Source organism: Acinonyx jubatus, chromosome C1 (genome assembly GCF_027475565.1).
Source record: "Acinonyx jubatus isolate Ajub_Pintada_27869175 chromosome C1, VMU_Ajub_asm_v1.0, whole genome shotgun sequence".
NCBI classification, from domain to species: domain Eukaryota; kingdom Metazoa; phylum Chordata; class Mammalia; order Carnivora; family Felidae; genus Acinonyx; species Acinonyx jubatus.
In genome coordinates this window covers 216,189,415-216,205,153 of record NC_069381.1, presented here as the reverse complement: position 1 = coordinate 216,205,153, position 15,739 = coordinate 216,189,415, and the positions used below count along the sequence as shown (strand labels likewise).

The 15,739-nt window shown below is 60.6% G+C and overlaps 1 protein-coding gene across 7 annotated transcripts in view; it reads left to right on the top strand.

Annotated features, from left to right (window-relative positions):
• Positions 1-15,739, top strand: part of HDAC4 (histone deacetylase 4) — a 289,488-nt gene that overhangs the window by 126,164 nt on the left and 147,585 nt on the right. For 5 of the 7 annotated variants that reach the window (XM_053216034.1, XM_053216029.1, XM_053216027.1 and 2 more), the window contains one exon: positions 13,570-13,641. The exons of 1 other annotated variant lie outside the window; for it this stretch is intronic. Coding sequence is in view for 5 of the 6 variants with exons in the window: in XM_053216029.1 (XP_053072004.1) it covers positions 13,570-13,641 (72 nt within the window). In the remaining variant the exon portion in view is untranslated. Of the gene's footprint in view, positions 1-12,474; positions 12,990-13,569; positions 13,642-15,739 lie in introns of those variants that run through there. One more of the 7 variants, XM_053216031.1, reaches the window with a different exon arrangement.

The following is a 15,739-nucleotide window of genomic DNA, read 5'->3' as shown; positions in this document are numbered from 1 at the left end:
AGGTTTAGTTAGCCTTGATCTGGGGGAAGTTGTGATTTGTAGAGTGTATCCATATTGTGCCGAACGAAAACATGATACTGATTTCCGCAGACCGTAGACCAGCTTTTCCGAAGGCCCGGGCGGGGGGAGGGGGAGGGGGCAGGGGGACGGGGGCAGGGGGACGGGCTAGCCTTGCTGTCACGGGAGGTGTGCCGTGGTGTTCTTGAACTGAATGATGATGACGGGGGTTATCTTGAACACAGGCACAGAGTGGGAAGGACCCGGGGCCCATGCAGCGGCTACACTCGGGGAGTGTGGAGCCGGAGCGGTGTCGGGGGTTACGGGGTGGCCCCAGCTGCACGCAGAGCTGCCGTAGAACCCCAGGGGGACTGGTGGGTCCACACATCAGCCCACATGCCGGCAGCCTGGCACTTGGGTGCTGTGATCTGTGTGTCCCCCTGTTCTAAAATTGTGTTTTAGACATTTTAGAAGATAACACTTTCTACAACGTCATGTTCTCTATTATTAGATAGTACCAAAATGGGAGAAAGTAAACTTGTTTTTTTAAACGTTCATTTATTTTTGAGAGAGAGAGAGAGAGGCAGAGGGAGAGGGGGAGAGAGAGGATCCCAAGCAGGCTCCGCACTGTCAGCACAGAGCCTGACGTGGGGCTCGACCTCACCAGCCATGAGATCTGTCTCACCTGAGCTGAGATCAGACAGTTGGACGCTTAGCCGACTGAGCCACCCAGGTGCCCCGAAAATAAAACTTACTGAAATGGTTTAAAGCTTATGACAGAGAAACCACTCCTGCTGAAAGGCCGTCTTTCCCTTAGCCGATCACCCCCCCAACCCCGCAGACCCCTAGTCCCTCAGCCCCACAGGCCCCCTGCCCAGCACCCCCCAACCCCTGGTCCCCTAGCCCCTCAGCCCTGCAGTCCCGCAGCCCCACGGGCCCTCAGCCCTGCAGCCCCACAGGCCCTGGGCCCCCAGCCCCGCGGCCCACCGCCCCTGGCCCCCGCTCACAGTGGGGCCCTCAGCCCCGGCATGCTGGCTCACTGCTGGCACTCTGAGTGGGCTCCAGGCTCTGGAAAGACCAGGCGCCCGTGAGGAGGCCCTTTGCAGACTCGATGGCTAAGTTGAGGCAGGGCTTGAGATGAAAGGCGGGTCACACGGTGGGCTTTGGAGGTGGGAGTGCCACCCGGGCAGAGGGAGGCCTTTCCAAGCGCCAGATCCTGGCAGAATGCACGAGACAGTCCTCTCTTGTCCCCCGTGTGCCATAGCCCCCAGGCTATGGGAAATGACCCTTCCTGTTCAGGTTGCTGGCAGGTGAGTGGAGCACGGCAGCGTCCGGGGGGAAGGGTTGACGTGGCCGGAGAGCCGGGTGGAACGTGTCACGGCACATAGCGAGGGACTTCCGGGTGCTTCCACGCCTGTGGCCTGCAGTTTGGAGCAGTGTTTTGATTCTGCACCCACTGCTCCGGCCCCACGGTGAGCTTGAGGGGAGGCTTGAGCCCGCGGCAGCCAGCAGGCAGCTCCGGGGTGAGGACAGGTAGGCAAGTGCGTGGAGCTGCCCTCGCTGTCCTCGCTGGGTTTGGGTCTCAGCGACGTGAGTCTCTTGTCACACTGGCGCAGCCTGTGATCCGTCGTCACCCCTGCTGGTTCCAGCCGGGGGGTCTGGGTTCTCCGGGTGCGTCTGCAGGGTTGGAGACCTGGGTGTCTCACGTGCCCGCTCCCCGCGAGGGCTGACTCCCACGCGTCCTGCGGGGCTGGTCTCCGGGTGCCATGTTGCCGGCGCGCCTGGCTCCTGACCGTGTTTGTCAGAGAAATGAATGAAATTAAACCAGGCCGTTGTATGTAACCAGAGGCCGTCTGTGCATCGCAACGCGAAACACGCAGCCGCTGGGAAGTGCGACAGGTGCCGTCACCGCGTTGCATGCCTGAGAGATGCACCCTCATCGGCCGCACGGTCCCGGCCGCGTCCTGCAGACGGGGTTGCGTTCCGAAACGAGGACCTTGCGCTCGGATGTGGTCCCAGCGAGGACACACGCTGCTGTTGGGGAGACACCTGAAAACCGGAGGAAGCGGCCCGCCTGGGAGGAGGACACCTGTTTTCCCCGCCGAAGTGTACTTTACGCGCTCTTCCCCGGCGCGAGACGCGTGTCACTTCGTAGTCGGTTCCCTCAGTAAGAGATGCGCGCGTGGTCCGGAAGCCTCGAGCCCCTCCCGAGAAGCTGGGTGCCGGTGGGTGGCGGGAGTTGGGTGGGCAGCAGCCGTAGGGCTTATAAACTGGCAGCTTGGGCACCACGTGCCATGACGAAGTACGTAGTAGGTCACATTCTGAACCGTGGGCACGATTCCCGAACGCGTTGGTGCCCCGCCCCAGAAAGTCCTAAAGTAACGATCAGAGGTGGCTTGGGAGTTCTGTTTGCTCTTCGAAATGACCAGTAGGTCGCTTAGAATTAGGCTCAGGGCAGCCTGTGCCCCGGGGTCTTCTGTCCCAGCCCGCACGAAAGCGCCCACCCGCCAGCTTTTCCCTGTCATTTCTGAGTGCTTTGCCTTGTGACCCCCACGTCTAGGCCACTGAAAGTCCCGGTGGATTAGCCCGCAGCACATATCCCAAGTCAGCGCACGTTTCCTGCTCCATGCCGACCATCCTGTCCAGCCCTGGACCTCAGAAACGGCCCCCTGGGCTCCTCTTCCCACCCCCATTCCCCTTCTTCAGGGCCCCTGGTATTGGTCACTCTTCTCCATGGCAGCAAAAAGGAGCCTTTGGAGCAAAAGTCAGAACTTCAGTCTCGAGGCGACCTTCAGGAGCTGTGGCCTGGCGCCTCCCTGGCCTCGCCCGTGTCTTCCCACTTTGCTCCTGCTGCACGGAGCCCACCCAGCTGTTCCGCCTCAGGGCCTTTGCACTTGCTGTTCCCGTGCCTCAGATGACATGGTTGACATGGCTCCCTTCCTGTGTGTCCCCCGGGTGTCAGCACATCACGAGGGCCCTCTTTGATCACTTTATCGAAAGGAGTCACCCCCCGTCACATTCTTCCCCCGTGAAGTTTGTTTCCCGCACATGGTACCCCACGATCTGTTTCTGTGGTCGCTTTCTCTTCACCAGCGGCAGGTTGGGGTACGGGGACTCGACACAGGTCAAGGCTGTATCCCCAGAGTCAGGACAGCTGCTCTATAAGCAGTTGGGTGAAACTTACTGAACACGCGAGTGTGTGATGTGGTGGGGCCTGTGTCTTGAAGGGGTGAGTGTGGAGAGGCAGGGCTGCAGACTGGGCTTCCCACCGTGTGGCCCCCGTCCTCTCTCTCTCTCTCTCCTGGTTCCTTCGTCTTCACAGCGGGGACAGCGTAGAGTTTATGCCCGTTTCCCTGCCGAGGACTGAACGGGTTACTGGGGTTGCAGCCCGCCGCCCGGCGCCTGACCCGTAGCGAGCGCCTGGGACGAGGGAGCCGTGGTTTCTGATCGGGGTGCAGACGACACTCTTGTGTCGAGTGGCTCCAGCAAGGTCCAGGCGAGAACAGCGGCTTAGAGAAACGAAGTAAACTGGAAGAATTGAAGCAGGCACAGCCCTGAACAGCCGGGGGGAAGGCCTTCCCGCGGGGCCACTGTGGCGTGCTTCCCGCGAGCATCCGCTGGATGTGGCCGCTCTGGCCGCGTGTCCCTCGGGCAGGTGCGCTGGGGGTCGGCCCTGGCGGCCTGCAGTCCCTGCAGGGCCTGGCGTGCTGAGCACCGCTGGAGGCTGCTGCTCAGTTCCCTCTGAAATGTCACGTTACAGGAAGAAAGGCCGAGGACCCTTTCTCCGTACGAAGAACACGGGAGGCGTTTAGAAGCCGGCGTGGCTGGGGAAAGCGTGAGCGGGGAGCCCGTGGCTGGGCCTCCTGGGGCGTGTGCCTCCTTAGATGCAGTCCAGCCCACGGTTAACATGCCTGCATGGACGTTCTCCAAGTGGCCATTTTCGGATCATTGTTACGGGTCTGTGAGTCCTTTCTCGCGAGCTGCTCATCAACGTGTACCTATTTTCTGGCTTCCTGTCATGTAACCACAAACACCTTTCGGCTCATTTTTAGTGCCTGGCAGTGTGGGGAGTGCTCTGGGGGCATGGCTTCTCCATCCAGCGGCTTTAGTTGCTGACTCGCGTTTTCAGGAGACGCTTTGGCCGCAATCGGGTGCCTCGACTTGGGCCGGAGCCTACGTCCCGGGCGCAGACGGGGCTGCGCGTTAGCGTCACGCAAGGGCACGGGCGGTGCCCTGTTCTTCGCACGAGTCATTTGGTTTCCTTTTTGTATCCATGCACAGATGAGGCAACTGAGGCTGAGTTTAAGCAGCATGACTGCCGACGAGGCCGCACGGGGGCGTAGAAGCCACCGGGCCTGTCTGCCTCCGAATCCCCCAGGGCCACACGTGGCCTCCCTGTTCAGAAGATAGGATGCCTGCAGAAAAACAGCAGTGCTGGGGCACCAGGAAAGGCTGGCCTTCGGGCTTCCATGCACGTGCAGGGGGAGAAAGTGTGCTGTCCGCAGGCCGCCTCCCCGTCGTTGCCAACGGCCACGTTGCTCTGTGTCCTTACTGATTGAATTCGTAAGGGGCCCTATCTAGAAAACTCCCCTGTCAGTCATCGGGATGCTTGCGGCTTGGCCGTGTCCCTTTGCAGAGTTCCGCGGGACTGGTGTCTGTTATTCCTTACGTGGACTCCGGGGAGGCGGCACGTCGTACATCTGAGGCTACTTCCCCCCCCCCCCACCTCCAGCGGTCCTCAGACAGCTTTGGGGTGACTCACCAATTACGTCCCCCCCCCCCCCCCCGGGGCAGATGGACAGCCTCGTGGGAGCTGAGCCGGAGCTGTTTTCAAAGGCAGGCGAGGACATTTTCTCCTGATCTTCTAAATCGCTTATTGCCACTCGAGCAGGGCCGGGCTGTCCGGAGGGTGGGGGTGGGGGTGGGGGGACGACAGTGAGGACAGCTTCCCCGGAGGCCCGGCCCAGAGACTTGCTGGGAAGGTCCCTCCAGGATGCATGGCCCCCGACTGGGGGGAACAACCAAGCCTTTCCTGGCCTTCCAGACTGCGGCGGCCTGCCCCCTGCTTCCCCGACATGGGGACTGCCTCACACCTGCCCTCCTGCACTCACACCCTCGTCCTGCTCTGTCCCTTGCTCGCTCGCTGTTATCCAGCTCAGTGCCTGAGCCGGGACTCGTGGGTGCGTGACAGACCCACTCTGCCCTCGCTGCCCCCCCCCCCCCCCCGGGGCACAGACGTGCCGTCTCCACTCTCTTTCTTCCCCCGCGTGTGTGCCCGCCACGTGCTCCTCCCCGTCACCGGGGCCGTGGACCCTCCCTCAAGCAGGTGTGGCGAGCCAGAGAACTTTCCGGAGAAAAGTCCCGAGGAGCAGGCCGCGACCCTTCCCTGCGTGGCTCTTCTCTTCGGCTTCTCTACAAGCGGTCTGCATGCCCGGGCCGAAGCAGCGTGGACGTTTTTGGGCCTGCTGGCCCTGATCAAGCCCCAGGTGTCGGGGGGCTCGCCTTGCTGGGGGTGTGGAGAAGCAGAGCGTGTCTCCCGGGGAGGCCACGGCCCGTGCCACCCGGACCCCACTCGTGGAGCAGGCGCGGGCCCTCGGCCCTGGGGGCCGAGTTCGGCGCCCTGTTTGTCCCCACGTCTCGGATGCCCACGGCCCGTTTGCTGACTTACACGCAAGTTTGCTCTCGTCTGCGCAGCCGGGGCTTGGGAATAACTGAAGGTTGTCGGGCTCGTCAGGGAGAGAGAGCTGCTTAGGCGATGACCTGGCGGGAGTTCAGCAGCGGCAGATGCCGTTCAACAGAAAGGGGGGGCTCACGTGTATTCTTGGCATCTCTTGAAAATACCATGAAAAATTTCAAGCGTGGATGAAAAAGGAGAGACGTTAACGCATAGAGGGCGCCCCCGTGCCCGACTCCAACCTTCAGAACCCTGTGATTTTGGGCCATACACACTTGATCGGTCCCCGGCCCAGCCTCTGTTTCCTGCAGAATGTAAAACAAATCCCAGATGCCACAACATTTTCCCGTAAATGCCACAGCATGTGTTTCTAACAGATAGAAGCCCATCAACACACTCAACAAAATGAATAATTCCTAAGTATCATCTCCTACCCAGGCGATGCTCGGTTTTGGCCGGTGGTCTTAGAAAACGTCTCTTTAGTCATTTGTTCAGACCCAGGCGCAGAGGTCGGGACTGACGGACGGGTCTGGAAGGGCCCCTGTAGCGGCTCTGCGCCTGGGAGGAGCTGGGTCACTGTCCTGGGCCACTTCCCACCCCGCAATTGACGGGGCTTAGCCTCTTGGTGTCCTTTGAACACGTTCCTTTGGACTCATGTTTCCCATAAACAGGTAGCCAGAGATAGTTTTGACTTTTAGGTGGAGGAGAGGGGTATTTTCTAGATGAGCCTTGACGTCTTACAAGTCTCTAAGGGGAAAGACCGTGTCTCCTGATAAATACACGTTCACGTTCTCCTGATAAATACACATACAGCAACGTTGGACATGTCTCAGGAATTCACGGCATTTAACGCATTAAAGTTTAATTCACATTAATGGGCGGATACAAGCTTTATTGCAGAACTGGGGTAGTTTTTGGTAACTCGCGCAAGGAGGAAAAGAAATACTCGGCACCTGCTGCTGGAGGCAGAACTCGCCAGGCGGTGCCCGCTGGCTCGCCGTCCAAGGGGTGCGCCGTCCAGGGGGTGCTGGCCTCCCCGGGCTCGGGCACCACCGGGGGTGGGCTGTGCCAGGGCGGGCGGTGCCCAGAGGGCAGGTAGGCGGAGAGGGAGGCCAAGTCCTTTTGGGGAGTGGGTTCAGGTCATGGGGGGCCTGAGGGAATTTGAGTATTTTGCCCGCCTGATGAATCACTTCCGTGTCTCTGAGCGGGGACATTTCAGCGTAGCGAGCCCCCTTTTAGAATTTCATTGAACAGGGGGGTCCGACTTCCAGGTCACTAATCCTGCAACTCTCTCAGGTTAGACGCGGGGACTTGCTGGCCTCCCGCTGACGTTGGCACTGAGCCCAGGCCCCAGTGACCCCACACTGACTCTCACGTGTTCCTACCGCGCCCCCCGGATGATGGGGGCGGGGTTCAGGGGGGCGAACCCCTCCCGTGGCGCTTCCGTGCAGGCACCTGCTGCGTGCCATAGGCCAGAAGCTGTGCTGCTCGCGGCCTGGCCTTCCATCCTCACGCAGGCCAGAGACCAGCCGTCCGTCACCAGGCAGGAGAGCCTCCCAAGCTTCGGCCCTCCCTACGAAGGCTCGCCCGTGTCTTGAAAGCCTTTCTCCTTCGTCAAGCTTTGTACCGACACACACAGGAGCACACGTGTCCCTGCGGCAGGGATGCGACTTTCCGCGTTAAGTAGGTTTCTACGTGAACCCAGGGCTTCTCTTGTTCAACGTGAGACCCTGGGCACTCATACGACTCGGTGCCCCCCAACCTGGGGACAAGCCGCCTTTACCCCCACGGCCCCAGTTTCTCGTCGAGCCGCACGCGCTTCCAGATTTGGAAGGGCAGGAAGGACCCAGATGCCTCCCTCTCGGGCTGCGGCCCTCGTTCGGAACGCAGCGTGTCACAGCCGCTCCGACTCCAGGCTGCCTGGCGGAATGGCCAGCGGGCACCCAGGAGCCAGTGCCCCCTCGCCCCCAGAACCCCTGCTCGTCACAGCGCGTGTGGGGCCACGGCAGACCCGGCGGCAGAGGGCAAGCCAGGATCCGGCCAAGACTCAGACTGGAGCTCACGCGCTTTGTAGGGAGGAGCCCCTTCCTGTGCATACATTCTGGCATGTTCCCTCTTAGATTTGAGCTCACCCCAGATTAGATGACGGGGAGGGGGACGGGCGAGAGGGAAGGAATACCGTCATTGTTCCTGCTGGAAAGTCTGCTGACTGCTCCCCAGGCCCAGGGTAGGCCCTGAGACACAGGATTCGTTCTCAGCACGTCTTCAGGGTGGCCTGAGAGAAGCGTAGACGGAGCAGCCCGGGGTCACGCCTTGGGCGCGGGCGGCACGGGCTTGGAGCCAGGCCGGTGGCACTGAAGGCCGTCTCCAGCTCGCAGGGCGAGGTGGCTCAGGTGCGGCTCCGCCCAGCCCTGCCCTCCGCACCACGCTGCCACCTTCTCCTTCGGGACCCGGGGGCCAGGCTGCCTCTGTGTCTGGTGTTTCCTCGCCGTGTCCCCGGGAGCGCGCCCCTCGTGCTAATCCTGGGAAGTGGACACTACGGGCAGCCCACAGTATTTCAGCAGCACGGGCTCCACAGAACGGCCTCGTTTCAGAGAGTGCTGTGTGGACAGGGACAAAAACAGCACCTTACAGTGGGGAGGCTGGCCCGGTGACCGAGGGGACCAGCCCCGGCGACCGGTCATGTTGCTGGTGTGTGATGTCACGTGATGAGGAGAGCATTGGACAAGTCCTAGTGGCGGGCCAGTCCCCAGAGTACCTGACCCCCCTCCACACTGTCCCCTCATCCCACGCGAGAGGTCAGAAGAAGCGTCCCAGCGCAGAGGGAGTCCTGTGGGATCCCGGGCTGCAGCTGGGACAGAGAGAGGGCAGCAGGGAGCACAGGAAACCTGAGCCGCCCCGTCCCTGTCCCCGGGCTTCAGCTCAGGGGAGCTCTGGCTGCCATGCCCACGGGAGATGCTCCCCGCGGGGGAGGCGGCAATGTGACAGCTCCCCGTGCTGTGTGTAATTTTTCTGGAAATCCACAACTGTTCTAAAATAAAAAGCTTGTATAAAAAAATAAAAATGGATGGGGAAATCGGCTGGGACGGAGAGTTGAATTATCACTGCTGTCGCATACCTCGGACTCTGTGACCGCGAGTCAGAAAGCAGCTGTGCCGCGGCCGCGCCGGGCGCTGGGTCCACGGTGGGGGGGAGAGTGTGCTGCCCGCTCCCGTGGCTTCCCCGCCCGCATCAGACACCCCTGTGCCGAGCACAGTTCCGGGGGTGCACTTACCCCGATCTTTCACGTTCACGAGAGCATCCCGGCTGTCCCGTCCACATCGCTGCCGCGAGCCCGTGGGTCCGGGAGGTTGGGGCGCGCGCGGGGCAATCAGGGAGGAAGAAGGGGGAGGTCAGAAACGGGATGGGGGTCTTTCTCAGCGTTTCTGTTCGGACGCACCGTCCGTCCCAGCCAAGGATAAGGCAAGAAAGAGAAATAAAAGGGAAAACAGACTGTCGCCGTCATGGGCAACGTGATCCCGCACGGGGAAAATCCAGAATAACATCAGGGAGCGGATGACAGCGAATGTGAGTCTCGCAAGATGCTGGGACACAAAACCAGCGTGTGGCGAGCGATGGCATTTCTGTGTCCCAGCAAGCAGAAGCTGTCTAGGATGTTGTGCTCAAAATACCAAATACCTAGGCATAAACCCAGAGTGTTCTGATCACGCTGGGCTCAAAATTCTAAAACACCTTTCAGAGGAATGAGATGAAGTCACAGTCCCTGTTCACGGATGGGAGGCGCAGTCCAGCCAGTTAGTTCGCTCCCTCCCTTTCTCCCCTCCCTGCCCCTCCCCTTCCCTCTCCTTCCCCCCCTCCCCTCCCCTCATCTCTTTCTTTTCTTTTTGTCTTTCTGTCTTTTGGAACTTGACAAGCTGATTCTAGGATTTATGTAGTAAAGAACCCATATCACGTTCTGAAGAAGAAAGTAGGGATTCTTGCCTTGCTGGATATTCAGGATTATTGTAAAATGGCAGTATGATTATTGGCACAGGTATAAACACATCGGCCAGTGGGGCAGAGGATTGGCGGAGCTGGGGTGCCAGCCAGCAGCCGAAGTATGATGAGGCACTTGGCTTTCCATTGAAAACTCACACACACACACACACACACCCAGAGAACCCTCACCTTCCTCAGGACAAAAACCAAGAGCAGAGAGAGAGGAGAGACCCACGTTAAAGGCAAGGCCGCGGGACCGGCCGGAGCCAGTTCCGGGGAGCGTCTCTGCCGCCTCCAGCTCCGGAGGACCATCCTAAACCTGCCCCAGAAAGCATAAGCTTTGACAGGATCGACAGATGTGACCTTAAAGACAGACGGTCTCTGAGCTGAGGTCTGCAGCAGGCAGCCGGCAGAGGATTCGCCGTCAGGGTTTGTACAGAATTCCCCTGAATCAGGAAAAAAGACAAAACCCGGTTGTTTAGAACAGAGCAGAGGACTTGAATCCAGAACAGCTCAGGGTCAGAGGCCCTCAGGGAAGGGCAGGTGTAACCTTAATGAGACACCTCTCATCCCCACCAAGGAGGACAGTAGTGTGCAGGGGGGACGGGGGTTCTCTCCTCTCCCCTCCCCTCCCCTTCTCTCCCCTCCCCTGCCCTCCTCTCCCTTCCTCTCTTTCCTCCTGTCCTCTCCCTTGCCCTCTTCTGTCTCCCCTTCCTCTCCCTTCCCCTCCCTTCCCTGCCCTTCCTCTTTTCTGCCCTCCCTGCCTGACTCCAGCCCTCACCCTTCCTCCCCATCTCTCATTAGGTAACCTGTGTGTGGATTTCTCGTGTACTGTGTTTATGGTCCGAGAAACATAAGTTTTTGTGCAGACCCCTTTTAAGTCTATCAGGAAGGGGCTGAACCTTTTTCTTCAGTGTCTGAGTTTGTTTTTCTGTTTGTTTTTTCTTGTTGTCCTGTAGATGATGTGGGACTTGTCACAGAAATTGCCTCAGCGTCCACTCTGTGCAGGCGTGGGCCGGCCAGGCTCTTCGGGGTGAGGCGGTGGGGGGCCCCGCTGTCCCGGGGCCGCAGCCACAGGCGCAGGCCTCCGCCGGGGTCTTACGGCCTGTGGCCGTGGCTGCGGCCGGTGGCCTGGGTCCTGCCCAGCGTGTGGCTCTGGTACCTGCCTGACCTTCCTCGTGGGTTCCCCGGGAGTCCCCGTGAGCTCAGGGGGAAGAAGGATACGAAAGTGCATCTGGTCAGAGTTCACACCCCCCCTCACCGTGCAGGCCCCGGGTCCACGGTCCCAGACCACAGAACAGGAGCGTCCTTGCCACACAGCCACGTTTCCCGGCACGCCCACTCATCCAGACATGCCATCGATGTCTTGCTGGCGACTCAGGGGGACGTACCCCAGTCTGGTGTCCAGACATTTTGGGGATGGGCCGAGTCAGCGAAGCCCTACTTGAACTTAGCACTCAGGGGCGATACTTGGGGATGCACTAAGGACCACGCATCTTTGAACTTGCGCTCTGAATCGAGCGTGTTGAGATTGACGCCCCTTCTCCCTTGAGCATAAGTGACGTGTTATTATGCACCGTTTGTGCATTTGGCTTTGGCATAATCAGACCTCTGGGGCTCGGGGCAGACATGAACGGCTCAGGACCGCACTCGGGAGGAGGTGTTCCCATAAGCTGGGGCGCTGGCCCGGCACGGCCACTAGCCGGTCCCAGGATCCGCAGTTTCCTCATCTGTCAACTGGCTTCTCGGTTTCTAAACTCTTTCTGGTTCTAGAGCCTTGGCTCAGATGGAAGTTGAAGGCGGACTTCGGGAGGTGACTCTGGGGGTCCGTTCCCGGGGACGGGATTGCAAGGTGGGGGCTTCCTGCGAACCTGGTTGAGAGCCCTGAGTGGGATGGTTTTCTAAGCACCGTGCTCCTGACCCTTGTCCCTGGGAAGCTACAGCTAGAGTAGGATTTTCAAAAGGGCCTTCTGGTGTCTCTGAAAGTATTTACAGTGGGATCCAAAGTTTTTAAAAATATATAGTATATGAATTTCTTATTGTTTTATGGAATGTGTGAGTAGGGGAGAAGGGGGGGTGGAGGGGGGGGAGGAGAGGGAGGGAGGGAGGGAGAGAGAGAGAGAGAGAGAGAGAGAGAGAGAGAGAGAGGGAGAGGGAGGGAGAGGGGGGGGGAGGGAGAGAGAGGGAGGGAGAGGGAGAGAGAGAGAGAAGCTCACATATGCTCTGCACCCAGCACGGAGCCCGGCGCAGGGCTCGATGCTGCCACCGTGAGATCACAACCTGAGCCAAAAGTCAAGATTTGGACGCTTACCCAACTGAGCCACCCAGGTGCCCCCAGAATTTTGTATTTTTGAAAGTGAAAAATTTTGTTCGTAAGCGAAATACATTTCACCTGTGTATTTTCAGGAAGAAAGGTTCCGGAGTGCTTTTCCGTCACCGTCTCACAGTCTCTCTCAACATGGCAGCCAGGGAACTCACGTGGCAGGCGGCAGGCTTATGGCTCAGCACTCGGGCTGGCGAGGGGTCCCGGGCTTTGAGAAAAGGCCCTCGTGCAGGTGTTCGGTGTGACACGGGCTGTCAGTCCCCCCGCCTCGGGGAGCCACGCACCGTCTTAGCCCCGAATGCGCCTGGCGTCTTCTTGTAGCCACGCAGACACGCTGCCAAGTTGGGGAAGGGGTGCCAGTTGAGGGGAGGCGTCCCAGACGCCCCGTGGTGGCTTCTCCCCGTGGCCCGGGGTGGGGGGGGTCTCGCGGTGGCTTGTTCCTGTGTGCGGCTGCCCCTTGAAGGCCTCACGCCCTTCCCTCAGTTGGGGCGGGGGGTCTTCAGATCTCAGGAGCGCACATCTGGAGCTCCTCCGAGGACTTCTGTCCTTGGACTTGGAACGTGTTCCGAGACACGCGCGGGTTGGCTGACGCAGAACGGGACGGCCGTGCGAGGCGTTACCCGCTGGCGGTAAAGAGCGAAGCGTTAGCACCGCGGCAGATCCGATGTCCTTCGTTTGGTCGTGATTGGAAGGTCTGCCCGAGGGAGCTCACGGCTGCTCTGTGAGACTAGCACTTTCTCCTCCAGGCAGTCGCGAGAGTGACGCCACGTCATGTCTGTCATGACGCGCCTGTCACCGCAGCCCGCTGGGCACCACTTGTCAGGAGCTAATTTTAAACCCAAAGTGTGATTCCTGGAAGTTTTGCCAGAGTTTTCTGGCTCTTCTGCCCGGGAGGAGATGGGGAGTCTCAGGGAGCGCAAGAGTGGCGGCTCCAGGTTTAGGGTGGTGGCCGGGAGCCAGCTCCGTCTCCGCGCCCAGCCTGGGGAGCGAGAGACGGTTCCTGACTACGGGCCCAAGGTGGGTTCCAGAAAATGATTCCTTAGGCTGCGAGTAGCCGGCCGGGCGTCTTTCCGAACGCGTGTCTGGGCGTGTTGGTGACCTCGGGCGTCCCCCCGCAGCACGCCGCACAGCTGCTCTCGGCCGGGCCCCCCCACCCCCGCCAGGGCCGCGTTTCTGCTGTCACCCCGGCCACCTGTCAGCATCTGGGAAGAGGGCGAGCGGTCTCCCGTTTCCGTCATCTCCAGGCTCCCGGTCTCTGCAGCAAAGCTGTGCTGATGAGCACGAGTAGGTGCAACGTGGCTGGAAACCGAAGTGAACCGGGACTGCCGAGCTGCGTAGATGCCCCCAGGCCAGAAGCTGTCGCCCGCCCTGTTGCAGTCCTGTTGGAGGACTCTGGCGTCCTCCAAGGGGGCTCTCGGTTTCTGATGCGGCAAATAAAAATAACCTGCGACGGAATTAAAACTGTCCTCCTTTAAAAATAGGAAGGCCGCTTGCCTTTCCGTTGTCCACGAGGAGCGTCCTCGCAGACTCGGAGTGTAAAGCATTTTCGTGGAAACGCGCGCAGTTTCTGAAACCAAATGCTTTCTCTGTCCTCCAGATGGACTTTCTGGCCGAGACCAGCCTGTGGAGCTGCTAAACCCTGCCCGCGTGAACCACATGCCCAGCACGGGTAAGTCGGCACGCCCCGCCTGGTGGGCACGGGCTCATCCGGGGGGCGTTCGGAGGCTCCACCCACGGGGGCTGTGGGGGGGGCAGGTGGGCCATCAGATCCGTTGACGCCTGTGCTCTTTTCCGGGGGTGAAATAGGCCACCCGTTGTGGGCGTTGCCTTGAGGTTATTTCAGCGGCAAAGGAGTGAATCTTTTCCGTCTTGAGCTCCGAAGGGCGTGTTCTTCCCAGAGGGGCCACCTGCTTCTTTTAGGCGTGACCCCGGCCCCCGTCCATAGGAGGGCCCCCGGGAAAGAGTTCTGAGCCCAGGCCGGGGTCAGAAGTCCTCCGCCCGGCGTGGCCGGGCTGCTGGCCGCCACAAGACTGCGAGCAGGTCCCGCCTCACCCACGGCCCGAGCTTCTCATTGCATTAGCCGCTCAGTGACAAGGTCTCCCAGTCGTCTTGTCCTTCTTTCATCAACTAAAGAACGTCAGCCGTGGTCAGGAGTCTTTGATTCCATGTATGAGATTTCCAAATATTACGCCTTAAGCAGCGTTAAGCAGCGTTTTCCGAATCTAGATGGCCGTGGAAACATTTTTTCCAGTCTTTTGCTTTCTGTGAAACACCTGCCCCCCATCCGGTGTCCTCCAGGATTTCAGCTCACAGCCTGGGCGCCTTCGGGTCCCCCTCACAGGCCGCTCGGCCGTCCCTCCTTGGGGCCCGGGGTGTGAGTTGGCCGCAGACCCCCGGGCCGGCGTGTCGAGGCCAGCGCTGCCGGACCCTTGCCTTCGCCGAGGCCTGTGTCTCGGTGGTCCCCGGGCTTCGTGGGCGCCACCCTGCCCGCTCCCTCTGTGGGCAGCGCCGGCGGACCCCTGCCTCTGCCCCGGCCCCCGTCGGGCCCGCCCACCGCCTCGCCGTCCCCCATGCCCTTGAACGAGGCTGGAGGTGCCGGAGGAGAGCCGTCCCTGCCTCTCCTTGGCGTTTCCCCAAACACAGCATCTTGTTGCTTCTCCGTGGTGCTCCTGGACGGTGCTCGGACGCTCCGTGCCCCTGGGGCCGCTCACGGCCCGCTCCAGCTTCTGCTTCTTCCCCCCCGCCCCTTCACTTGTGACCCCGCGCGGAGTGGGGGGCAGGGAGGCTCCACGGTAGCACAGGAGGTGCCCCAGTTTTGGTCCGTGTGGAGCAAACCGTGCTGGTTGCGACTTGCTCTTCAGCTCCTTCTGCCGGTGTTATTCCTGTTTAAACGCGAGTCCCCGTGTGGCCGGGCATGTTGAGACTGGCTCCTAGAGCCCACCCAGGGGTGGGACAGAGGAGACTGTGCAGATGGCCCGACGCATCGAAAAGGGGGTAGGTATGTGTCGCTTCCATGTGAGCCACAAAGAGTGGGCTGCAAATGGATTTTCTGGCTCGGTGAGAACATGCTGCCTGTTGAGACCCGGCTTGGGACTCAGCTTAGTGTCAGACGGCCCGTGGGCTTCGCCTTTGGGCTGAGGGGCCCCAGGATCCTGCCGACCCCTCGGCTGTGGCCTGAGGCCGGTTGCTGAGCTTCTGTTTTGTTTTGTTTGCTCATCTCTTAGACGGGGATACTAATGCCTTGTCCGCAGGATTCTCAGAAGGATCGAATGTACAGGTCTGATTTTTAGTAGTTCCTGGACAGATGCCATCCCTTCGTGTCCCATTGACAGACACAGAACACGGTGTGTGGCGTAGCTGGGACAGAGCCGGGTCGGGTCCTAGGAATGTCCCCCGGGCCGTTCCGCCTCCTCCCCTCCTTTGCGGGGAACCGCCTGCCTCGAGGAACACGCCTTGGGGAGTGTGCCCCCAGGGAACCGAAGCAAGTCCTTTCGCCTCCTGGGAGCCAGATCCCCGCGGGCCGAGTCGGATACTGCTGCGTTTTCTGGTGCTTTTGCTTTTTCTGTGTGTGTCACCGGTGGTGAGTGCTTGCGGTGGGGGAGCTGTGCCCATGGGGCGCCAGCGAGGAAGGGGGCGCGTGCACGCGGTGCCAGGGGTGTGACGTCGGCCGTGAGGTTTGCACGCGAGGCGCCGCAGAAGCCGCCGTAGTGAGGGGGCGGGGCCTTCCTCACGGGTCCACGCCATCGGCCGGGCCAGCCCACAGTCAA